The sequence below is a fragment of the Lepidochelys kempii genome, chromosome 19 (genome assembly GCF_965140265.1).
Source record: "Lepidochelys kempii isolate rLepKem1 chromosome 19, rLepKem1.hap2, whole genome shotgun sequence".
Lineage (NCBI taxonomy): Eukaryota > Metazoa > Chordata > Testudines > Cheloniidae > Lepidochelys > Lepidochelys kempii.
This window is the reverse complement of record NC_133274.1, coordinates 18,961,049-18,987,642: the sequence shown is the minus strand read 5'-3', so window position 1 is coordinate 18,987,642 and position 26,594 is coordinate 18,961,049. Positions and strand designations below refer to the sequence as shown.

General features: G+C 45.5%; 1 protein-coding gene across 6 annotated transcripts in view; it reads left to right on the top strand.

Annotated features, from left to right (window-relative positions):
- Nucleotides 1–26,594, top strand: part of EYA3 (EYA transcriptional coactivator and phosphatase 3) — a 140,109-nt gene that overhangs the window by 65,273 nt on the left and 48,242 nt on the right. For 4 of the 6 annotated variants that reach the window (XM_073317485.1, XM_073317489.1, XM_073317486.1 and 1 more), the window contains exons 4-6: nt 383–462; nt 9,697–9,763; nt 16,245–16,387. In XM_073317485.1, coding sequence (XP_073173586.1) covers nt 383–462; nt 9,697–9,763; nt 16,245–16,387 — 290 coding nt within the window. Of the gene's footprint in view, nt 1–382; nt 463–9,696; nt 9,764–14,859; nt 14,940–16,244; nt 16,388–26,594 lie in introns of those variants that run through there. The other 2 variants (XM_073317491.1, XM_073317490.1) reach the window with 2 other exon arrangements.

The following is a 26,594-nucleotide window of genomic DNA, read 5'->3' as shown; positions in this document are numbered from 1 at the left end:
CTGGCTCTGACTACTAAATTTGGCCACCCACGACCCAGCTGTGACATGGATTGTTTTTGTCCCTTTGGGAACATTTACACGTTGCAACAAAGGTTGTATTAGATTTCTGTGTTCTATTAAAAGTTTATTATTTTGAGAAAATTAGTGAGTTAATACTCTGAAGGACGTGAGGATTTGAGGTTTGTACAAAGAAATGCAAGGATATCTTCCAGATTCTACTGTGTGTTGGTATATGTGAAATAGTGCAGAATGCAGAATGTTTCCCTAGCAGCCTGTGGCCAATGTTAGCTAGGAAGGTCAAAAGCAATTGCTTAAAATTTCCAGTGCTGTTAGTGCACAGATTGGTGATGTTGGTGGCTAATGTGTGCTTTTATCCTTTCAGTCAAGTGAGCACCACAGAAGTCAGTGATCAGAAATCTGAATCTTCAAACCTTGGCCCAAACCTTCCCATGTCAAGTGAAAGTAAGGCTCGTTCTGACCCCCTCACTCCCTTCTTTGTGTCCATTGGTTCCTCAGGGTCCTCTTCACCAAGCAAAAACTTCTTGGTCCTTCACCGTTTACCTCACCTTATCTTTCAAATCTAATTACTTATCAGAGGCCATCCCCTGCTTTTGTTCTACTAATGATGCCAATCTCCATCTCCCTCCTGTCACTTTCTCTCATAGACACCTTCCTGACCTCTCCCACGCATATCCCTGTTCTCGAGAAGAATTCCTCGTCAAAATTCACAAAGCCATTATCGCAACCTCTTAAATCCCTCTTTAAAACCCACCTTTGCTGCGATGCCTACATATCGCTACTGCCTGGCCTTGGTTGTGACTACTAATGCAACATTCCTGCCTCTGTCATTACTGTGTCTTCCCCATTCCCCTATTTGCCTGTTCATTCCTCTTTGTGCATTGTCTAAATCCTAGATTGTGATTTCCTTTGGGCAGGGATTGTTGTTTGGTAATGACAAATGAGTGGGAACCATCTCTCATAAATTGTCACTACCTCAACACGAACACTGAGTGGAGTCTGTTACAATCATTTGCACTGCTAAAGCACAGTTAATCTGAAGCTCTCCGAGCTTTACAGAAAAAGTTTCTCAAAACCACTGTGAGGGTAAGTAGTTTCATTTTGCAGATGGGAAACTGAGATGCAGAATAAACAACTCGCAGAAGGTCACACAGTGAGACAGTGGCAGAGGTGGGAAGGGGAGTACATCCTCTGTACTTGATGTGGAGCTTAGTGTCATCAGCATACTGATAGCCCTGGATTTTCAGAATGCCTAAAAATGTCCCCGAGTGCCTTTTAATACAGATGAACAAGAGGTGACAGAATAGAACTCTGTGAGGGTCCCCGTTTGAGGACTTCCATGGTGCATACTGTCTACAATCCACTGAGGGCTTGTGTACATGAAGAATTAGTGCATAGCAAGCTGAGGTATAAATCTATAGTGCACTCCGCTTGCTGTGCACTAACTGGCTGTGTGGACCTTGCTACCACACTACAAGTTCTTCAAGTGATGGTCCCTATTGTATTCCACTATGGTTATGCATGCACATCATGCGCTCAGAGAATTTGAAAGTAGTGTCCATTGGTCCGTGCATGTGCCCTGACTCTCCTCGTGCTTCTGTCCAAGGTGATATAAAGGGTGGGGTGGACCGACTGCATCTCCAGTTCCTTCTCACCACCACATGGTCTGGGTCAGAACTTTGTGTCCTCCTCTCTCATGCTGTTCTAATTGCAGTTGTAAATAGCTTTATCGGTTTTTAAGGCAGTTTACCTAGTTTTATTTCTAGTTTTAATAATTAATAGTTTTAACAGTTTAGTGAAGACTTCAGGGATTTCCTGCCCCCATTCATACCCCTCTTCGGATATCAGACTATGATGAGGACTTTGGGTTTCAAACTCTGAATCTCTTGACCACTATCCCTCTCAGTAAGTGACAACCAATTCAGTGCTGCCTCTACTGCTTGGGAGAAGCTCACATCACAGCTTTGTGTAGTCCTTCCCCAACTGTACCTGAGAGGGCTGTGCACTTCATCTCCACAAGTATCTCATGGAGATGGTCATGAGACTGCAGTCAGATACATGCCAGGGAACACCCCTCCCTCCCCACTGTACATCGGCCTGATTCTGTGAGGAGTGCACCTCCTGGTGCTACGTCAAACTCTGATGCCAGCAGAAGCACCTCCACAGACCCCATGATGGGGTCTAGTTGGGAGATTAGAAAGCACTCCAATAAGCCTGGGACTAAGTCTTCCTCCAAGTTCAGGAAACTGGACAGCTCAGCCCCAGGGGCCACAGCACATTTTAAGTCCCACTGGCCTGAGAAGAAGACCCATAAACAATGGGATCCAATGGTTCCAGGTGGCGAACTGTCGGTACCGCCATCTCCAGCCCCTCACAAGAAGAGAGAACCTCCTGCACTGGGACAGACATCAGCATCGGTACTGGCGACCAGGAAAGAGAGAGTGCTTCTTACACCAGGTAAATCTGGAGCCATGGCTGCACCCAAAGAAGTCTTCACCTTGCTGGATGCAGAATTGTCATTTCTATTAGGCCCCTCCACTTCCGGAGAACGTAAGTCCCTGCTATGGATATGCTTATGGTACAGGGTCTCTCGCCTTCTTTGCATATGTTTGTACACCATTCCATCAGTTCTGACAGTACCACTATTGGAACTGGAATCTGCCTTTTTCTCTTCCAGTGAATTGTAACCAGGGGCAGAACCACCTGTATGGTACTGCTCCTATACACCATCATGGAGACTGACACACCAATGGGAACAACCTCCTATGCATTTGTCTTACTGGCCATATTGGGGACCATTAGGATATTGCAGCATCCTCATTCGGAGCTTGCCTGGTCTGTGAGAGTGTTGCCACCTGTTTCACCCACTAGGGATCCCTCAAGCAGGCCCACAAATCCAGTAGCGGAGGAGGAAGAATTTTATACCCTGGTTCTGATGGTCCCTCCAGAACCGGCTAGACCCCCATCCTCGTCGCTGGACAAAGCTGTGACTGCATCATCCCCTTCCCCACTTGATGACTTCAGACAATTTCAAGATCTACAGAGAGTTGCAGGGGAACTCCAAATCCCACTGGAAAAGATTCTGGACATTCTTCAGTCTTTAGGACCAGAGAGAATAGCTCTGAGAATCAATGAAACCATACTGGAGCCAGCCAAGACCGTGTGGCATATGCTGCCACATGCACCGCCACTCCTAAAGGAGAGGAGTGATGGTACAGTGTCCTGGTCAAAGGCTCAGAATTCTTCTTTTCCCACCCAGCTCCAAACTCACTGGTAGTTCAGGCTGCTGCTGAGAGAGCTAAACAACAACACCCTCAATCCACATTAGTGGACAAGGAAGGGAAGTGTCTAGATCTTCTACAGAGGAAAGTCTTCTCTTCCTCTTCCTCTAGTTTACAGTTCAGGATAGCCAGTTATCAAGCATTGTTGGCTAAATAGGACTTCCTGAATTACGCTAAATTCAAGGAATTCACAAATAGTCTCCCACAACAAGTTCATGTCTGCTTTCAGGCCCTCACTGAAGAAGGCAAACTCATAGCCAAAACTACCCTCCAGTCTGCAGTGGATATGGCTGATACCTCTTCCGGGGCCATGGCTACAGCTATTTTGATGCACAGAAAGTCTAGGCTTCATGCTTCTTGTTTTCCTAGGGAAGTCCAGAATACCATAGATAAATCTCTTCAATCGGAAGAAAGATGAGTCTTTGTATACACTAAAAGACTCCAGGGCTACTCTTCGCCCGTTAGGCATCTATACTCCTGCCTCAAAATGAAAATCCCACCACCTGTTGTCTACCCAAAGGTACAGGTCTCTTCATTATCACCCACAGAGACCATATGAACTTCCATGAAAGCAACAAAAGGTCCAGAGGTCCAAATTATCCAGGCCCCCCCACAGGCTTCAATGTCTCAACCCCCATCCTCAAGCCAAGAGGTATTTTTGACACAAGCTTGAGAGCCGATAATCACTGAGAGACTCATGACCCTTCTGCTCCATTTGGGGGTCCTTTAGCACTCTTTTCCCATGCTTTGAGTGTGATAACAATGGACACGTGGGTGCTGAATGTCATCAGCTGTGGCTATACAATCGAGTTTGTAATGCTCAAAGACCCCCCCTTCGGGGACCACTCTTACAACAGTATTCTTACCCAAAAGGTGAACTCTTTATTACAACGAGAAGGAATAAAACACGTTTCTCTAGCATATCAAGGAACGGGTTCTATTCGACCTACTTCCTCATACCCAAGAAGAGGGGTGGCTGGAGACCAAACCTCAATCTCTGCCACCTCAATTGCTTCATCCACAAACTGAAGTTTCGCGTAGTGGCGTTGGCAACAATAATTCCATCCTTAGAAAAAGGCATCTGGTTCCCAGCTCTCCATTATGAAGGATGCTTCTTCCACATCAACAACCACCCTGCCCATAGACATTTTCTCAGATTTATGGTGCGCTCCAACCATTTCCAATACAGAGTACTGCCTTTTGGGATAGCTACTGTTCTGAGTCTTCACCAAAATATTTTCTGTAGTAGCAGTTCTCAGGCTTTATGGTCTCCTTGGTTTTCTATACCTCGACGACTGGCTCCTAGCCGCCAGGTCCTGCCAAGAAGCCCACTCATCTACCTTCATGTTACTCAGCCTCCTTGCTTCACTAGAAGTCAGCATCAACATCAAGAAGTCAATCCTTAACCCCACATAGTCATTGGACTTCATTGGAGCTAGCATAAACTCTATCATGGCACAGGAATACCTGCCTACAGACAGTGTTCAAGCAATGAATGTTGTCATAGCTCGCATCACGAACAACCTTTTTGTACCAGCCAAGATGTGCCTCTCTCTACGTGGCTATGGGTTTCATGTGCCTACGTGCCCCCTTTGTTAGACTTCACCTTGTCTGCCTGCAGATATGGCCTCAGTCTGTGTACTCACTGAACCTTCAGTCTATGAACCTCATGCTGACAGTCCCACCCAAGATACTATCATCCCTCCTATGGTGGACAGGCCCACATTGCATATGTATGGGAGTCCCCATTTTTTCCCTCTTCCCTGGACAGAACTATCATCACTGACATGTCACTATTAGGCTAGGGAGCACATATGGATGACCATACCACACAAGGGACATGGACACTTCAAGAATTCAGAATGCACATCAATGTCCTAGAACTTTTGAGCGGTAAGAAAAGCATGTGAATCCTTTCTTTCACTCATTTGCTGTCATCATGTTCTGATCATGTTGGACAACACCACCACAGTCTCTTTTTTTACCACAACAAACAAGGAGGAGTGAGATCCGCCTCTCTATGCACAAAAGTGGTCAAATTCTGGAACTGGTTCATCAGCAATCAGATCAGCCTATCCGCAGCCTATCTTCCGGGGATGCGGAATGTGCTCACAACGTCACTCAGCAGACATTTTGCGATCAATCACGAGTGGGAACTTCACAATGCAGTGCTATGTGACATCTTCGCGCAATGGGGGACCACAACCAAGGACCTATTTGCTTCTTAGACAAACATCACGTACTGCTCCAGGAGAGCCTTCGGTTACTGCTCTCAGGACGAGGCCCTCTTTTGGCCCTCTTCTCTTCTGGTCACACCAGCTAACCTATACCTTCCTTCCTGTACCGCTCCTACCTCAAGTGCTCCACAAAATCCATCAAGACAAGGCAACAGTCATTCTGATTGCCCCCTTCTGACCCAGACAGTTCTGCTTCCCCAATCTTCTGCTCATGTCGTCCCACCCACCGATCCCCATCTCGTACTTCCCAACCTTTTGACACAGTGCAATGGTGAGATCAAGCACCCCAATCCATGTCCACTCCACCTCAGTGCATGATACTTGGATGGGCATCAACTATAGAACAGGCATGTTCCTCAGTGGTACAAGACATTCTCTCTAAACAGCAGGAAAAATTCCAGTAGACAATATTACTGAGCTAAGTAGAGATGGTTTTCGTCTTGGGCACAACATAAAGGAGTTTTACCAGAAGCAACTGATATTTCCTAATCCTGGACCACATTCTGTCCTTGTACGCATTGGACCTTGCTCTTGGCACTTTGAGAGTCCACCTACCGGTGATCAGCACATTCCATCCTCCTGTGGAAGGTTACTCTATTTTTACACACCCACTAACTGATAGATTTTTGAAAGGCCTCCTCAGAACCTTCCTATCTCTCCAAACAATTGCATCTCAATGGGACCTGAATCTGGTACTCTCTGTATTAGTGAAGCCCCACTTTGAGACAATATCATCTTGCTCTATGTCCCTCCTCTCCATGAAGGTCGCCTTTCTTGTTGCTATCACTTCGGCGAGGATACAGGAACTCAGAGCTATAATGGCAGATGCGCCATTTACAGTCTTCCACAAAAGTAAGGTTTCCTTACGCCTATACCCGAAATTCTTATCTAAGGGTTCACATTAACCAGTCCATTCACTTACCTGTTTTCTTCCCGAAACTACATGCATCTGCAGAAGAACATCTTCTCCATTCCCTCAACGTTCAATGAGCTCTGGCCTTCTGCCTGCAGAGAATGAAACCAATCAGAAAGTCTATTTACTGAGGTAGCAGAGAGACTTGGGATAGGCCATCTCCACCCAGAGAATCTTTCAAATGGATTTCTAGCTGCATTATACTCTGCTACCAGCTGTCAAACCTCCCCCAATAGAGGTATGGGCTCACTCCAAGCTATGACCACAGCATTATTTCAGGTTGTGCCTCTCATAGATCTGTAAAGTAGCCACATGGGGTTCTGTCCACACCTTTGCAACACACTATACCTTTGTGCAGGACTCGGTGGCAGATGCATCCTTCGGCATGGTGGTTCTTTGCATGAGCCTTCCACCCTCATCCTTGCATCCTCCTCCAACTAAGGTACTGCTTGCCAATCGTCCACAGTGGAATACAATAGGAACCATCACTCAAAGAAGAGGAGGAGATTACTTCCCTTTAACTGCAGGTTCTTCGAGATGTGTGATCGCTATCTATATTCCACTACCCACCCTTCCCCTGTGTTTTGTATTTGTCTGATTCACAGTGGAGAAGGAACCGGAGACGCAGTCTGTCTGCCCTGCCCTTTATCTCCTTGGACGGCAGCACAAGGCGAGTCAGGACCAATGGACTCTACTTTCAAATTCTGACTCCAGTCGCATGGTGTGCATGCGTAACCCGCAGTGTAATACAGAAAGGGGCCACATTTCAAAGAATGCCCAATTACAGGAAAATAACCTCCTCTCCCCTTGTGCACTTTGACCTGCTGCTGTTCAGTAGAAGGGCAAAGCACATTAGGGAACATTTAGTTTAAAATTGCAGGGCCCACATGGCTAGTTAGTATGCGGCAAGCTAGTGCGCCGTAGATTTACATCCCATCTTGCCATGCACTAGCCCTTTGTATAGACAAGCCCTGAGACTTTCTTTGTCATCTCTACTCATAACCCACAACATGCAATGGTTAATACTAAGCAGCTTCTGTAAGGTTCAGACTGTATGTTTTCAGGATTCTAATATCATACTGGATTACATTGTATAATTAAACTACATCCCAAAACACTAAATTAAAAGAAAGTTATTTTGGTTGCAAAGTCAAAATGTCAATTGAAGGTTGCCTGTGCAACTGTAATTTAGCCCCCCAGTGCATACAATTCTTTAATTACATAATCACACCCTATTATTTCCATAGAACCTCAGCCTCATTCAATGCACAGGGCAGACAGCACTCAGGGAATGAGGCAGCTCTTATGCTCATCATTCAGTGTGTGGCCTTTGCCTTATTTATCGTGCCCCATCCAAGCCCTGCGCTGAATACAGAATTAGTAATATGCTCATTGGCTCTTCTGTGGCTCTCATTGATATAGTATGAAAGCCTCACAGACACTAATGAGTTTATATTCACAACTTTCCTGTGAGGTAGGAGAGTATTTATCATCCCAATTTCAAAACCGTGAAAACTGAGACAAAGAAAGAGCTTTATGGATGCAGGCTGAATCAGTGCGAGGGCCAGGATCTGAACTCAGATCCTCCTGACTGCCAACTCCTGTGCCTACAACTCCACATCTCACTGCCTTGCTGCCAGAGGTGGTGAGTGAGCTCCCACTGAGCTCCCATTGACTTGCCTCACTGTTCTGAGCACTCAGCACTTCTGTGTATCCAGCCCCTGGGTTGTCACATTGGGCAACCAGCAAGTGAGGGACATGCAGCCAGTGGCCAGTTGCCCACAGCACTGGTTGAGGAAGCATGGGAAGTGTGTGGGAGAGCCAGGCTAGAAGCCAGTTCTAAGTGGCATTTAAATGCCTTTACCCCAGGACCACCCTTTTTCTTCCAGCAGTTCCCTTCCTCATTCTCTGTGTGCCGTCCAACTTCTAGAGCAAACGAGGCAGAGAGCCCACAGACTAGAGTGACCTTATTTACTGCACAGCCCTGATTCATTCCCTGAACACCGACTGCCCTGTGCACTGAATGAGGCAGAGGTCTTGTGGAAAAAACAGTGTGTGACCATGTAATTATAGAGTGTATCATAAGGCACACGCACAACATTAAATATGACATTCGTGCACTTTTGAGTGCTTACCTTTGCAACCCGGATAACTTTTTAAATTTCCATTTGCGTTTTTAAACAGAAAAAAGTAAAAACATTGGCTTGAACAACTGTAATGAACTTCACATTATTAGTGTTTGAACTGCACCTCAGATGTACTACTTGAGCTACAGGGCTAAGTACATTAGCTGGAAGCAGAAGGCTGTTACTGTATATGAACAAGCCACTAGAGGAGGATGGATAACCACAGAAGCAATGACTTGACTAAGTAGCCCCCTTTTACAGACAGTATAGCCAAGGACAAGATATGGCAGGCTCTTCTGAACAGGCGCTGAGGCTAAGTGGACGTGTTTTCAGACTGGCCCTGTTATGCTGCCCATGGAAGATAGGTGAACTCTTGTCTCATGTGGTATCCCCAAGGGTGAAGTGGGCTGCCAGGGCCATGTGCAGGATCCAGAGCAGGTGGTAACGCTTGGTACTCTCTCCCTTGCTGCTACAGCTGTTCTGGCAGCAGCCAGGCTGTTTCTCTGCTCCATGAGTTCTTGTCCTGTCCCCAAGAGATGGGTTGGGGGGATCCTGCCTAATGTAGTGCCACCAGAAGGAGAAGATGGGCTGCTGGGCCCATGTATTTTGGGGGCAGAGGAGAGGGGTCCGGGGGCAGAGCCTGGCTCAACTTGACCTCGCAGTCTCTCTATCCCTTAGCCACCATAGCTGCTCTGGTAACAGCTGGGTTCCATGGGGTTTTCAGTGCAGCGCGTGCTGAAGTGAGGCATCGGTGCATGTGCAGAACTTTAGAATGTTCAGGGGATTTGTCACACTCCCAAAATCAAGGTGTACAGTGAAAGCCACAGATTCTGGTGTTATCATCTCTGAAGGGACAACTTGCTGCTTTGAATGTTGCACTTATTTACAGGGGCAGGAAGTTACATTTTTCACCCTGTTTAAACAGCACGTTTGTAAATATTTTTTAAGCCACATATCTAAAGCACTCCAAAAACTTACATTGTTTGTCAGATTAGAACACATTGTGAGATGTGCTAATGTTTCACTGTGATTCGTTAAGTTTTGTTACTTTTTTGTAAATTGTGTAATTTAAAAAAAATCCTTTCTTTACAATTCTGTTGTATAAAATGTTTCTTTTTCAGTTCTGACATGCACTGATTACATCCCAAGGTCACCAAATGACTATACCTCACAGCTATATTCTGCAAAGTAAGTTGAACAATTGGTTCTAAATTTTATAACTGCATTTTTCTCTAAACTCTTAAAACTTTTGATTTAGTTCTGAAAGAATTCAAATATGAAATTGCAGAACTATTAACTGTGGTACATAACCTATCAGTTTAATCAGCTTCTGCACCAGATGACTGGAGGATGGCTAATGTGACACCAGTTTTTAAAAAAAGGCTCCAGAGGCGATCCCAGCAATTACAAGCTGGTACTGACTTCAGTACCAGGGAAATTGAAACTACAGTAAAAAATAGAATGATCAGACACATAGATGAACATGATTTATTGGGGAAGAGTCAACATGGTTTTGTAAAGGAAAATCATGTCTCACCAATCTATTAAAATTCTTTGAGGGGAGTCAACAAACATGTCAACAAGAGTGATTCAGTGGATATAGTATGCATGGACTTACAGAAAGCCTTTGACAAGGTCCCTCACCAAAGGCTCTTAAGCAAAGTAAGCAGTCATGGGATAAGAGGGAAGGTCCTCTCATGGATGAGTAACTGGTTAAAAGATAGGAAACAAAGGGTAGGAATAAATTATCAGTTTTCAGAATGCAGAGAGGTAAATAGCAGAGTCACCCAGGGATCTGTACTGGGACCAACATATTAATAAATGTTCTGGAAAAAGCGGTAAACAGCGAGTTGGCAAAGTTTTCAGATGATACTCAGGATAGTGAAGTCCAAAGCAAACTGTGAGGAGTTCCAAAAGGATCTCACGAAACTGAGTGACTGGGCAACAAAATGGCAGATAAAATGCAATGTCGATAATTGCAAAGTAATGCACATTGGAAAACAGTCCCAACTATACATACAAAACGAAGGGGTTTAAATTAGCTGTTACCACTCAAGAAAGAGATCTTGGAGTCATTGTGGACAGTTCTATGAAACATTTGCTCAATGTGCAGTAGCAATCAAAAAAGCTAACAGAATATTAGGAACCATTAGGAAAGAGATAGATAACAAGGCAGTAACTACAATAATGCCTTTATATAAATCCATGGTACGCCCACATCTTGAAGACTGTGTGCAGATGTGGTCGCCCCATCTCAAAAAAGATATATAGAAATTGGAAAAGGTTCAGAAAAGGGCAACAAAAATGGTAAGGGTATGGGACAGCTTCCATATGAGGAGAGATTAAAAAGATGGGGACTTTTCAGCTTGGAGAAGAAATGACTAAGGGAGGATATGATAGAGGTCTATAAAATTGTGAGTGGTGTGGAGAAAGTGAATAAGGAAGTGTTATTTACTCCTCATAACACAAGAAACAGGTGTCACCCAATGAAATTAATAGGCAGAAGGTTTAAAACAAAGAAAGGGAAGTATTTCTTCACACAATGCACAGTCAAACTGTGGTACTCTCTACCAGGGAATGTTGTGAAGGCCAGAACTATAACTGGTTTCAAAAAGGAACTAGATACGTTCATGGAGTGTAGGTCCATCAATGGCAATTAATTAGCCAAGATGGTCAGGGATGCAATCCCATGTTCTGGGTGTCCTTAGTCTCTGATTGCAGAACCTGGGAGTGGACAACAAGGGTTGAATCACTCGATAATTGCCCTGTTCTGTTCATTCCCTCTGAAGTATCTGGCGTCGGCCACTGCTGAAAGACAGGATACTGGGCTAGACGGAACATTGGTCTGATCCACTATGTCCATTCTTATATTAACCTTCCCCTCCTACCATCTCAACCTGCATTTAGTAGAACATTTCACATTGCAGAATGGTATATTTAGAGACAACAAATTAGCATTGCTGCATATGTGACCCAGACCAGCACACGGTGAAGCCAATGGAAAGACTGCCATTGGTTTCAGTGGGGGTTGGATTGGGCCTTTAGTGATTACTAAGTGACATGATACCTTAGCAATGACTGAGAACATAATGTATTATAGACTCAAGCCCAAGGTAGTCAGTGAATAAACAAACTGGACATGAGTGAAAATGAAATCGTTTCCTTATGTATAAAATCCAGACACACTGGAGAGAGAGAAAAAGGAAAGGGCTAAAATTTCCAAATGAATCTAACTGATCTAGGAGCCCAAACCCCACTGACTTTCAGTGGGATTTAGGCTCCTGTGTCACTTAGGTCCTTTTGAAAATTGTACCCATGATCTAATTCACGTAGATGAGTGTGGAAGGGTTCCCTGTTGTCTCCAGTGCTTTGTTTTCTCTAGTCATAAATATTCCAAGTGAATGAGCTTCCCCCACTTCTCTTTGGAGTCTGTTTCACAGTCTAACAGTAACTGGATGTGTCCTCTCATATTCAGCTTTATTGTTCCTTCCCTTAATTTTATTCTATTGCTTCTAGTTCTGCTCCTTTTAGCACCCTGAATTATTCTTGACAGTTCCCTTGTCCCTGAGGAGTGAAATTGTCATGGTGTAGGGCTCTGGAGTAAGGGAGGTGAACATCAGGACTGGGGCTCTGAGTTTGACCGGGTGTTTGGGGAAACAGTGCTGTGTCTGGAACACTGCGTTGATATGTTCCTGGTAGTTTGTTATTTTTGGGATGGATGGGGGAAGAGGTTGATAGGGGGCAGCAGGGTCAACCCGGGGTCCTCATCCGCTATTTCCCATGCCATTCTCAGAAGGGACAGGGACGCACACCAGAAAGAGGGGGGGAAAGGAGAGAAAAGGGGAGGAGAAAAGGCCAACTACTCCTCCACAATTGGCTGCAAGTAGGGGAGGAGGGCGCCAAGGGGGATGGGTGGGGGGATCTCAGGGACACCAGTCAAGGCAGGGGAGGGGAAGGGGCGCAATTACCAACACATGTTGGAAATACCGGTGCCTCCTGCTGCACTGGGAAGGGGAAGGACTATAATATCATTGGGGGGTGCAGTGAACAAAGGAGCTCAACATAAAAGGGGAAGGGGCACAAGCCCGTAGGGGTGGGACCTGGGCACACTTAACGAGGGGACTGGACGATGGGGGAGGGGATGGGAGGGGAGGGCAATGGAGAAAGGAACGGGCTGGAAGCAGGCCAGGGCAGGAAAACTGCAGGGGCCAGGGCGGGGCAGGCAAACTCCCAGGGACTGGAGCGGGGCAGGCAAACAAGCAGAACCACTGCTGTGAGATCTGAGCGGGAGTGGGGGCAAATATGGGCAGCAAGGGGAAAGAGGGCAAACTGCTGTGGGAAGGCCGGTGGGCAAAGCAGAGGGTTGGGAGATGCACCAGCTGAAAGTAGCAGAGGAGGGGAGGGCAAGTCCAAAGGGAGGGGAAAGACATTTGTGCCCACGTGTACTTGCATAGCACTGGCCTTGCTTGGTGCTGCTGCAGTCCCAAATGGTGGAAAAAAGGGGCAAGGCAAGCGGCTGAGCGGAGGGGTGAGGAACAGGTCCAGGTGGTGGGTGAGGAACAGGTCCAGGTGGTAGGTGGGGGGGTGATAGAGGGGGCAGGAGTGGTGGTGGTGATTGAGGGGAGAAAGATGGACCGGGGGAGGGCTCTGCGCTGCTCCCCCTGCACCCACAGCAACAGTAACTACCACCACCACAAGAGCAAAGATGGAAAAAGTCGCTCAGTCCTGCAGTAAGCCCCCTCCACAGTGTCCTGCAGTGGTCCTGCGAGCTCTCCCAGCAGCAAAGGTCCTCCTCTTCTTCCCCAAGGCAGCAGCAGGCTTTCAGACAGCAGCAACCAGCAGACAGGCAGGAGGGACCCCACAGGTGGTAGCAAAACAGTGGCGAGGTCCTCACTCCCCCTCTGGGGAGCAGGCCAGCAGGGTCTCCCAAGGAGCAACAGTAGCCCAGGGAGAGCACCAGCTGGTGAGGTTGGGGGGGGCGGGAATCCGGCCCAGACGAAGCTGAAGCGGGTGCTCTGGGCCCAGTAGTAGCAGCTCCATGCCAGCAAGAGTGTCCTCCTATTGGTTTCTAGGAGGTGGGCAGGTGCAAGCCCGCCTATGGCTAAAGGGCTCTCCCCCAGCCTATGGCGAGGATCCACTGAGCCTGGGACTCAAATAATTACGGGAGACAACAGGAAAAAGTAAGGACAGTTGTGAGGGTCAAAAGTAGAACACCTGGCAGTTTATGTTGATGGGCAGGCAAACTGCTGCCTTCTGAACCATAATGAGCCTTTTCAGTCTTGAGCCTTCATTCCCAGGTGGCAGTGCATTGTAGTATCTAGCTTGAAGGTGGTGAGTGTACAGATCTCAATGCCAGGTCCTCCTCTATCTGATTTGCCACAGATGAAAAAAGATATCTTTACCAGCTGTGGTTACCTGGATATCTGGTAGCAGTGAGGTATCTAGGAAGGCCCCTGTGGGACTCAGAAGATCTGGGTTCAGTTCCTCACTCTGCCACAGATTTCCTGTGTGACCCTCGGCAAGTCACTCAATTTATCTTTGCCTCAGTTCTCCATCTGTGAAATGGGGATAATACTCCCTTTCTTCTACCTGGTGTATGTCTTGTTGGTTTAGCCCCTGTTCTGTAAACATGTACATGCTTGACTTTAGCCGTGTGAGAAATTTTGCTGAAATCTGTGGTTTCGCTTATGTAAAATTAACCATTTGCATGAGTTTGTAAGACTGGGTCTAAGATTGGAAGCTCTTCAAGGCAGCAACTGTTTTTTACTGTATACATGTACAGCACCTAGCACAATGGGCCCTGATCTCAGTCAGGGGCTCTGGGCACTATGCTGCATATCATCTCGATGATTTGAGAATAGATGCCCTTGATGGAAGATGTTATGGTGTTTGCTACTTCCTACAGATATTTCCCTCTTCCCATCAACATGCCTTCCATCTCACCAATATTTAGCGTCAACTGTCCCTCTTTATTTAGGCACTGATGACATCTAAGCACTTGCATACCTGGGAAAAGGAGCTGTCAGCATCAAATGTAAAGGAAATGGGAATAATCAGATGTTACATCTCCAGTGTTCTCTTCATACATTGTTTAACATTTTCTCAAAAGGGAGCTAGGTATTCCAATCCTAGTCACTGGGACTCGAGGTCCTTTTAGCCTCCTTTGAAAACCCCAGCCTAGATGTTTACCATTTACTTTACATATTTTGTTCCGTTTTATTAGCGGTTGAATGTAGTTTCCTGTTGGTCATTTCTAGGATCACTTGTCTTTCCTTTTTTGAGGATTGATACCGCCTTCTCTCCCCTGCCAGCCATCCTCTGGTACCTCCCCAGTACTCCATGACTTTTCATAAATAATGGTTTGGTAAGCTTACAAACTTAGGATGTGTGTCATCCGGACTGTAGAAAAATGGATCTCACAGAAATCCTAAATGTTCCCTTGCCTGCTTCTTATTAATATTAGGTCTTCATTACTTCCTAATTGTCCAAACATCTCCTTTATTTCTCTTGATGAAGTTAGATTTTAAAAAAACATTTATTAAGCCATTTAAGAGATGTTACTGCTATTTCACCCTCCTCATTTATGAATGGCTTTACTTTCATGTTAGTTTATTTTTCCTGGATACCTGCTCCTGTATTTTCCACTCCATGCATCTGATGAAGTGGGTTCTAGCCCACGAAAGCTTATGCCTAAATAAATTGGGTAGTCTCTAAGGTGCCACAAGGACTCCTTGTTGTTTTTATTATAAAACCCTTCTCATATTGTTAACCTTATTGGCTATTATTAGCTCATTCTGCTATTTTCTTTCCCTATCAGGTATTCTTTCCAGATTCTGTGCCTTTCACTGTGGTACTGGAATGCCTTTATTGATTGATTAGTCTTGTTCAGTTGCTCCCTGCTCTGTCACTTCAGTATAGTTTTTTAAACCTCAGCTCAGAGCTTCAAGCCACATTGTCATCTGCTTGTTCTTTATCTTGTTTTAAGACAAATCGCCATCATCACCTTGATTTTCGTCTTAGGATGCCCCAGCCTTCTTCTATACTTGTAGATTTTAGTATTTTCTCCCATTGCACAATAATTTCTAGATATCTTAATTCCCCATATTTGCCTTCATGCAGTCTCAGAGCCTCATGCTGCAGTTGTGTGTTAATGTGTTAAAGCACTTACAAATTGTAGTATGGACAAGTCCTAAGGCATTGCTTTGTTGCCAAACAGATGGGATGGCTTTAATTGGCTTGCAACGTTTTTTACTTTTTTAACAGTTAAACATTTGTAACTGTATATCCCTTTGATTAATTGATATTAATGATACTGGCTGGGATTTCTAAGGGAACTCTGTGCTCAAATCCTACTGAAACTGGTGGAGCTTGTCACTAACTCGTTTAGACTCTTCTGAAACTACTAAAACTGTGGGAAAGCACCCTGACTTCCCTGAAATGCTGGGTACCCACAGCTCTTTAAGACTTCATTTGGAGATGTGGGTGCTTGGCATCACGGAAAATGAGGCCTAAGAGCGTCTATCAGCTGGTATATTCTCCTCCTGAGTTCCTTAAAAAGCAAATATCTCTGTATTTATAATTAGCACATGTTTCTAAAGCACCCTTTCAGGATGTTCTTGTGCATGATGAGAGCTGCATAATATGAACATTTTAATTCTTTTTTTTATAGGCCATATGCACATATCCTTTCTGTACCTATATCCGAAACGATGACCCCTTATCCTGGTCAGACTCAGTATCAAGCTCTACAGCAGACTCAACCTTATGCCATCTACCCACAGACAACCCAGACCTATGGACTACCTCCTTTTGGTAAAACGTCAACAGAAAAGTTGTTTTAAAGGTTTTAAATTCTCTTCAAACAATGTATATAATTGTACTTCCCATGCCCATTGCTTTTCCAGCAAACTTCCCAGGCATTTTAGAGGGAAGAACTTACAGAAGACCACAGGCTTGGCTTTCAATAATAGAACAGTTGGAAATGAGGGAATAATGTGTTTAGTTGACAGCTGTTCAGGTTTAAAGTGCATTGTCTCTGTGGTGGGAATGTCGTGTTAAATAGATCTTGTAAAAAATCTGATGTACTCTCAGTTAATTCTGGTGGACTGGCAAGCTGACTGCAGGGATGTTTGATGCTTGGGGATTACAGTTTTCCCAAATTATTACTTGACTGCTTCAGTGCTGATTTATGTAGCAGGTGAAATGGGACAAAGCACCTCTCCAGTGTTGCCCAGTGTAACATCTCTGCACTAGGTATCCTCTTTCTTTCCTTTTTGCTGGTACATTAGTACTGGCCTATTGGCTTGTATTAAAAGACCTGTTGCCTCACCTCACATTTCACTGCATGTAGATTGCCTGTTACACTGTCTTTGAGATTACTTAGCTAATAATAGTATTTAGCTCCGTAGTTCCTGTTATGTATTAAGCCACTGAAACAGATGGTTACATTACAGTAACATTTAAGTTCTGCATTAGCCATTTCAGGGTGTCATGAGTGATTGTACCACTGAATTTTCCTTTGGATTTTCTCATTTTCTAATATTGTGAACCCCCAAATTAAAAAAATTATGAGTCAGACGCCAAGAAATCGTAAGATTGCCGCAAAAGTAATGAGAGAAACAGAAATCAATCCTGTCTTTTGGACTGTGTTCCAATTTCTGAACTCCCCCTGCCTCCTCTCTAGTGTGTGGGTGGCAGTTTGCTTCCGTAACTTACATGAAAACAGTATGGCTTTATCACCCGTTAGCAGCTGGACCACATAATACTCTGCAGCTGCGTCCATTTGAAGAGATCTAGTTCTTCATCTTAAGTGGTAGTGGCTCATGATTTTATATCCACAGTCCAGGGATCAGTCCCCACAGATGACCCCAAGAGACGCTATGCTGTTTAACCAATTCTGGTGCCCAGCATCTCACTCTTGTCTTACAATACTTGTGTAACCCACTGAAATGTGTGTATGTCACGTCTCCTTGTATGGGCTAGTCGACAGAGAGTAACATGCTCTTCCTTTCACCAGAGCTCCTACAGTAGGGGTCAAAATTGCGCCTCTCACTGTAAACCTGAGAGAGTTGGCAACACTGTCCAATTTGCCATATTGCTTCTGAAAATTTCACAAAGTGGAAGAGATTTGGCTCAATTTTATTAGAGACCTGGGTTCTATCCCCAGCTCTGGCTGCTGAAATGGTGCAAGCTTTGTTATCTCATTTGTGAAATCGGAGAACGATGGTGTTTCTTGGGGTCAAAATAGGCATGTTTAAAAAAAAAAAAAGATAGTGGGAATGATTCCTCTTCTAATTACTTATATATTGAGGGTCTGACTCCTCCGTACCATCTTCTTTTCTGCACTAGTGTTCAGATATTTGCCCTTTGATAGAATCATAGAATAGTAGTACTAGAAGGGACCTCGAGAGGTCATCCAGTCCAGCCCCTTGCGCTCAGGCAGGACTAAGTATTATCTAGTTCATCCCTGACAAGTGTGTGTCTAACCTGTTCTTAAAAACCTGCAGTGACAGATTCATGACACTAGCTGGATGAAAGCTATAGAACTAGGAGTCTTCGGTGATGTATGTGTGTGGGGGTGTCTGTTAGAAATTCTGGCTCTTTGGAGGCGGGGAATTGGGTGACTTTGAGGACTTTGTGCTTCAGCACTTTCAGCCAAGTCTGTGTCAGTAATGACCAAGATTTATTACCATTTTGGGTATGTTCATGGAAAGAGGTCAACTGAATTGGTGGTGTCAGCAGAGTCCCTAGTGGGTACCTACATTGCATTTGGCCCCCGGTGTCCATCTTGTTAGATCCTGAGATCTGTGTGGATGGTGGAGACTGCATTCCCATTTCACCCAAAGGGGTGATTCCTTTCATGTGAAGCGGGGGGTCAGCACAGAGAAACTTACAGTGCTGCAGCTCTCTTGATATCTAGGTCTTCACTCACATGTACTGTTCGTGAACACTCTGTTCGCTGTAGGAATACATAGAACAATCACGCTGTACTGAGCAAAATGAAACAAGAATGTCAATCTCTATAGTCTTGAGTTCATGTGTGTCTGCCTCGCTGTGTATCTGGTCTGTGATTTCAGGATGTTGTTTGAGTCACATATAGTTTTGTGTTAATCTGAGCATTTGTTTAGAGGTTCATTCAGTTGCTACCATAGATGACCTGTGAACTGATAGTTCATTTACTGGAAACATGAAGAATATGCATTGCTCTGTGTGTTCTCTTGTCTTCCTACATGTGTTTCATTGATTATCCTAACAGTGTGTGGATTTGGTTGGGTTTTTTTTGTTTGTTTTTGTGAAAGTGTTTAGGCCAAGATTTTAAACAATGGCACTTAGACACTCAATCTAAGTCCATATTTAGGCATCTAAAGAATTGGTCTGATTTCCCAAAGCACTAAGAGCCCTGCAGCTCCCATTGCCATTAATGCTTCTGGAGAATTCTGCGCTACTGGGCATGTGCAGAATTCATGTCTGGCCACAGAATTTTTTTCCACAGAAAATACATTCTGCCTGAGAAGTGCTGCAGTTCTGACTTTCATCCACCAGAGGCTGCTATGGTGTCAGAACCGCCAGCAGCATGCATGCAGCCAGTTACGGGCTGTTCTGGCACCAGAGCAGCCTCGGGTGGGCAAAAGACAGAACTGCAGCTCTTCTGGGGCAGAATGTATTTTCTGTGCGGGGAAAAAAATTGTGCACAGTGGCACAGAATTCCCCCAGGAGTAGAAGTTCATCCCAGCACCCTGCCCGTGGAGCCAGGTTAGAACAGACAAAGTGGGGCGCACAGGGTTGCGGGGTGTGTGTGTGTGTGTGTGTGTCTCCACAGCCTGGGGTTCAGAATGGCTAGTGAGCTGGATAGACTGGGGTATGGGCTCAGGAGCTAGTGGGATGACAGCATTGAGCCAGAGACTGCATGAGAGTGGGGGTGCAAGGCCACAAGGGGATGGGAGAGGAGGGCTGCAGAGCCACATGGGGATGTGGGGATAGGGGCAGATGTGCCTGACTGAATGGGAGAGGCTTGGGGTCAACCAGGGTCTGCATGGAGGAGGCTCCCCAACTCCCTAGCAATCCCTCCCTTCCTCCCCGAAAAAATTTGTTCCATACCTCTCCCACCCACACCCAATAACCCACCAGGTTCACTCCAGGCTCCTTTCCTCTCCCTCAGTTTCTCTGTTAACACTAACTCCCTCAAACGTTTGCATTGCTTCTTATGGGTGGAGGAAATAAGTTTCTGTTTTGCAGTTTGAATGAATTATTCAAAGTTCTATATTAATGTGCCTAGTAAGGAATGTATTTGTAAAAAAAAAACAATACCCGAATCTTTTTTTTGTCTGTATTGTTACAGACATGTTTGCTGACAGGTATTTTGAAATAAATTATCAAAATAATTGAAACTGGCTTAATTATATTGTTATTTTGACAAAATATGCAGAATTTTAAAATATAATGCAGAGAATTTTTAATTTTTTGGTGCAGAATTCCCCCAGGAGTAGCCTTTAGTAGGAGCTTTGTATTCTCAGCACCATTTAAAACCTGACCAGTTGTCTGAGTATGGATTTAGGAGCCTAATGGTAGGTTCCTATTTTTTAAAATTTTGTCCTTAACCAAATGTGAGGTCGGCACTGAAAGATGTATTGTCTTAACAAATTTAGTAACAGCCCCAGGATGATCTCACTCTGTGGGGATGGCACATGCTGAGTCTGGTCAACAGGTAGGAGCTAGGGGACTGAGCATACTCCATGTGGATGGATGGAGGATAACTCTGGTAGACTCTAACAGAACTCTACTAAGCATGTGTAAACTTGGCTAAATTTGAGCAGATTTTCAGACAGATGGGAAAAAATACATTTCTGACCCAAATGCGTGATGGCACTAGAGCTTCTCAGTAAAGTGGTTATTACATTTTTTTAAGGAGAGCATTGTAGGAGGAGGGGAAACAATAACAGAAAATGTGGAAATGGCAGAGGTGCTTAATGACTTCTTTGTTTTGGTTTTCACCAAAAAGGTTGATGCTGGTTGAACGTCTAACATACTGAGTGCCAGTGAAAATGAGGTAAGATCAGAGGCTAAAATAGGGAAAGAACAAGTTAAAAATTACTTAGACAAGTTAGATGTCTTCAAGTCACCAGTGTCTGATGAAATGCATCCTAGAATACTCAAGGAGCTGACTGAGGAGATATCTCAACCATTAGCGATTATCTTTGAAAAGTCATGGAAGACGGGAGAGATTCTAGAAGACCGGAAAAGGGCAAATATAGTGCCAATCTATGAAAAGGGAAATAAGGACAAAACAGGGAATTACAGACCAGTCAGCTTAACTTCTGTACCCAGAAAGATAATGGAGCAAATAATTAAGCAATGAATTTTCAAACATCTAGACGATAATAAGGTGATAAGTAACAGCATGGATTTGTCAAGAACAAATTGTGTCAAACCAGCCTGATCGCTTTCTTTGACAGGGTAACAAGCCTTGTGGATGGGGGGGAAGTAGTAGATGTGGTATATCTTGACTTTAGTAAAGCTTTTTGATATTGTCTCGCATAACCTCATAAACAAACTAGGGAAATGCCACCTAGATGGAGCTACTAAGAGGTGAGTGCATAACTGATGGGAATACCATTCCCAGAGAGTAGTTATCAGTGGTTCAGAGTCATGCTGGAAGGGCATAATGAGTGGGGTCCAACAGGGATCAGTTCGGGGTCCAGTTCTGCTCAATATCTTCATCGGTGATTTAGATAATGGCATAGAGAGTATACTGATAAAGTTTGTGGACAATACCAAGCTGGGAGGGGTTGCAAGTGCTTTGGGGGATAGGATTATAATTCAAAATGATCTGGACAAACTGGAGAAATGGTCTGAAGTAAATAGGATGAAATTCAACAAGGACAAATGCAAAGTACTCCACTTAGGAAGGAACAATCAGTTGCACACACACAAAATGGGAAATGACTGCCTAGGAAGGGTATCATAGTGGACCACAAGGTAAATATGAGTCAACAGTGTAACACTGTTGCAAAAAAAGCAAACATCATTCTGGGCTGTATTAGCAGGAGTGTTGTAAGCAAGACGTGAGAAGTAATTCTTCCACTCTACTCTGCGCTGATTAGGCCTCACCTGGAGTATTGTGTCCAGTTCTGGGCACCACATTTCAGGAAAGATGTGGACAAATTGGAGAAAGTCCAGAGAAGAGCAACAAAAATGATTAGAGGTCTAGAAAACATGACCTATGAGGGAAGATTGAAAAAATTGGTTTGTTTAGTCTGGAAAAGAGAAGTCTGAGAGGGGACATGATAACAGTTTCAAGTATATAAAAGGTTGTTACAAGGAGGAGGGAGAAAAATTGTTCTCCTTAACCCCAAAGGACAGGACAAGAAGCAATGGACTTAAATTGGAGCAAGGGCAGTTTAGTTTGGACATTAGGAAAAACTTCCTAAATGTCAGGGTGGTTAAGCACTGGAATCAATTGCCTAGGGAGGTTGTGGAATCTCCATCATTGGAGATTTTTAAGAGCAGGTTTAGACAAATACCTGTCAGGAATGGTCTAGATAATATTTAGTCCTGCCGTGAGTGCAGGAGACTGGACGAGATGACATCTCGAGATCCCTTCCAGTCCTGTGAGTCTATGTACTTCCCCATAATGGACAGCTAAACCACTTTTGCTGAAACTTTCATAAATAAATAAATTCCATCTGAGGTAGATACCCAACATGGAAAATTTCAGCCCAAGAGGTTTAAGTGAAAGCTGGTTTCCATATTGGAAGAGAAGGTTCAAGATCTGGAGAAACAAGTATCGACCCTGCATTGCATAAGAGAAACTGAAGATTTCCTGGCCAGACATCAGGATTTGCTTCTACTGGCACAACATTCTGAAGATTCAGAGCATGCTGCGCAGCGGGGACAGAAGGACGGTGAAGAAATTTGGCAGCACGTGACCTCCAGAAGAAGAAAGGAGAACGTCCATGTACGAGCAATGCAGATTCAGGTAAGCAACCGTTTTTATGTTCTCTCCACAGGTACGAATGCAGAGAGTGGACTAGATGATACATCTGAGGGAAGGGAGCAGAAGGAGACTCCGCCGATTGGAAAGCATGAGATGCACTGTCGTAGGGAAGGGAGTTCCACGACCACTGCTCCCAAGAGAAGGAGGAGGGTGATGGTGGTTGGGGACTCCATCCTCAGGGGGACTGAGCCATCTGTCTGCCGCCCCGACTGGGAAAACCGAGAAGTCTGCTGCTTGCCAGGAGCTAGAATTCACGATGTGACGGAGAGACTGCCGAGACTCATCAAGCCCTCGGATCGCTACCCCTTCCTACTTCTCCACGTGGGCACCAATGATACTGCCAAGAATGACCTTGTGTGGATCACTGTAGACTACGTGGCTCTGGGAAGAAGGATAAAGGAGTTTGAGGCGCAAGTGGTCTTCTCGTCCATCCTCCCCGTGGAAGGAAAAGGCCTGGGTAGAGACCGTTGAATCGTGGAAGTCAATGAATGGCTACGCAGGTGGTGTCAGAGAGAAGGCTTTGGATTCGTTGACCATGGGATGGTGTTCCAAGAAGGAGGAGTGCTAGGCAGAGATGGGCTCCACCTAACGAAGAGAGGGAATAGCATCTTCGCATGCAGACTGGCTAACCTAGTGAGGAGGGCTTTAAACTAGGTTCACCGGGGGAAGGAGACCAAAGCCCTCAGGTAAGTGGGGAAGTGGGATACCGGGAGGAAGCACGAGCAGGAGCGCGCAAGAGGGGAGGGCTCCTGCCTCATCCTGAGAAAGCAGGACAATCAGTGAGTTATCTTGAATGTCTAGACACAAATGCAAGAAGCCTGGGAAACAAGCAGGGAGAACTGGAAGTCCTGGTACAGTGAAGGAATTATGATGTGATTGGAATATCAGAGACTTGGTGGGATAACTCACATGACTGGAGTACTGTCATGGATGGATATAAACTGTTCAGGAAGGACAGGCAGGGCAGAAAAGGTGGGGGAGTTGCACTGTATATAAGGGAGCAGTATGACTGCTCAGAGCTCTGGTGTGAAACTGCAGAAAAACCTGAGAGTCTCTGGATTAAGCTTAGAAGTGTGAGCAACAAGGGTGATGTCGTGGTGGGAGTCTGCTATAGACCACCGGACCAGGGGGATGAGGTGGACGAGGCTTTCTTCCGGCAACTCACGGAAGTTACTAGATCGCAGGCCCTGGTTCTCATGGGAGACTTCAATCACCCTGATATCTGCTGGGAGAGCAATACAGCGGTGCATAGACAATCCAGGAAGTTTTTGGAAAGTGTAGGGGACAATTTCCTGGTGCAAATGATGGAGGAACCAACTAGGGGCAGAGCTCTTCTTGACCTGCTGCTCACAAAGCGGGAAGAATTAGTAGGGGAAACTAAAGTGGATGGGAACCTGGGAGGCAGTGACCATGAGATGGTCGAGTTCAGGATCCTGAGACAAGGAAGAAAGGAGAGCAGCAGAATACGGACCCTGGACTTCAGAAAAGCAGACTTTGACTCCCTCAGGGATCTGATGGGCAGGATCCCCTGGGAGAATAACATGAGGGGAAAAGGAGTCCAGGACAGCTGGCTGTATTTTAAAGAATCCTTATTGAGATTACAAGGACAAACCATCCCGATGTGTAGGTAGAATAGTAAATATGGCAGGCGACCTGCTTAGCTTAACAGTGAAATCCTTGCTCATCTTAAATACAAAAAAAGAATCTTACAAGAAGTGGAAGCTTGGACAAATGTCCAGGGAGCAGTATAAAGATATTGCTCAGTCATGCAGGAGTGAAATCAGGAAGGCCAAATCACACTTGGAGTTGCAGCTAGCAAGAGATGTTAATAATAACAGGAAGGGTTTCTTCAGCTATGTTAGCAACAAGAAGAAAGTCAAGGAAAGTGTGGGCCCCTTACTGAATGAGGGAGGCAACCTAGTGACAGAGGATGTGGAAAAAGCTAATGTACTCAATGCTTTTTTTGCCTCTGTCTTCACGAACATGGTCAGCTCCCAGACTACTGCACTGGGCAGCACAGCTTGGGGAGGAGGTGACCAGCCCTCTGTGGAGAAAGAAGTGGTTCAGGACTATTTAGAAAAGCTGGATGAGCACAAGTCCATGGGGTCGGATGCGTTGCATCCGAGAGTGCTAAAGCAGTTGGCGGATGTGATTGCAGAGCTATTGGCCATTATCTTTGAAAACTCATGGCAATCGGGGGAAGTCCCAGATGACTGGAAAAAGGCAAATGTAGTGCCCATCTTTAAAAAAGGGAAGGAGGGGGATCCGGGGAATTACTGGCCAGTCAGCCTCACCTCAGTCCCTGGAAAAATCATGGAGCAGGTCCTCAAGGAATCAATTCTGAAGCACTTAGAGGAGAGGAACGTGATCAGGAACAGTCAGCATGGATTCACCAAGGGCAAGTCATGCCTGACTAAACTAATTGCCTTCTATGATGAGATAACTGGCTCTGTGGATGAGGGGAAAGCGGTGGACATGTTATTCCTTGACTTTAGCAAAGCTTTTGGTGTGGTCTCCCACAGTATTCTTGTCAGCAAGTTAAAGAAGTATGGGCTGGATGAATGGACTATAAGGTGGATAGAAAACTGGCTAGATTGTCGGGCTCGACGGGTAGTGATCAATGGCTTAATGTCTAGTTGGCAGCCGGTATCAAGCGGAGTGCCCCAAGGGTCGGTCCTGGTGCCGGTTTTGTTCAATATCTTCATTAATGATCTGGAGGATGGTGTGGATTGCACCCTCAGCAAGTTTGCAGATGACACTAAACTGGGAGGAGAGATAGATACGCTGGAGGGTAGGGATAGGATCCAGAGGGACCTAGACAAATTGGAGGATTGAGCCAAAAGAAATCTGATGAGGTTCAACAAGGACAAGTGCAGAGTCCTGCACTTAGGACGGAAGAATCCCATGCACCACTACAGACTAGGGACCGAATGGCTAGGCAGCAGTTCTGCGGAAAAGGACCTAGGGGTTACAGTGGACGAGAAGCTGGATATGAGTCAACAGTATGCCCTTGTTGCCAAGAAGGCCAATGGCATTTTGGGCTGTATAAGTAGGGGCATTGCCAGCAGATCGAGGGACGTGATCGTTCCCTTCTATTCGACATTGGTGAGGCCTCATCTGGAGTATGTTGTCCAGTTTTGGGCCCCACACTACAAGAAGGATGTGAAAAAATTGGAAAGCGTCCAGGGGAGGGCAACAAAAATGATTAGGGGACTGTAACACATGACTTTTGAAGAGAGGCTGAGGGAACTGGGATTGTTTAGTCTGCGGAAGAGAAGAGTGAAGGGGGATTTGATAGCTGCTTTCAACTACCTGAAAGGGGCGCGGGGGGTTCTTGGGGTAGTTGGCCTTTACATGCCCCGGCTCGTTACATTTAAAACATCGTCCAGCTGACGGGTCACTGGGGCGAGGTGGGTTGCTGGAGAACGGTGTGGTGGGACGATAAGGTGGCTGGAGGGTTCCTTGGGGGGTAGGTGGAGCCTTGGGCAGCCCCCGGTAATAGGGTGTGGTCTGAGGTTGTCTCTTCTGGTATCTGCTCCAACTGCGACCAGTTCTTTTCTTCTCTGCCACCTCCACCCATTTGGCTCCAATCTCCCCCGCCTCGATTACAGTTTTGGGTTTCCCATCTAGGATGTATCTTTCTATTTCCTCAGGAACACCCTCTAAGAACTGTTCCACTTGCATTAGGAAGGGCAAATCTACTGGAGATTCAACACTTGCTCCTGATATCCAGGCATCCCAATGTTTCACAGTGTGGTAGGCATGTCGGGTAAATGAGATGTCTGGTTTCCACCTTAGGGCTCTGAATCGCTGATGGGAATGCTCGGGTGTTAGCCCTATTCTGATTCTCGCCTTGGTTTTAAACAGTTCTTACTGGTTCATTTGTGCCTTAGGCATTTCAGCCGCCACCTCAGCTAAGGGTCCACTGAGCTGCGGCCTCCGCTCTACCATGTATTGGTCTGTAGAGATGCTGTACCCAAGGCAGGCCCTTTCGAAGTTTTCTAAGAAGGCCTCGGTATCATCGCC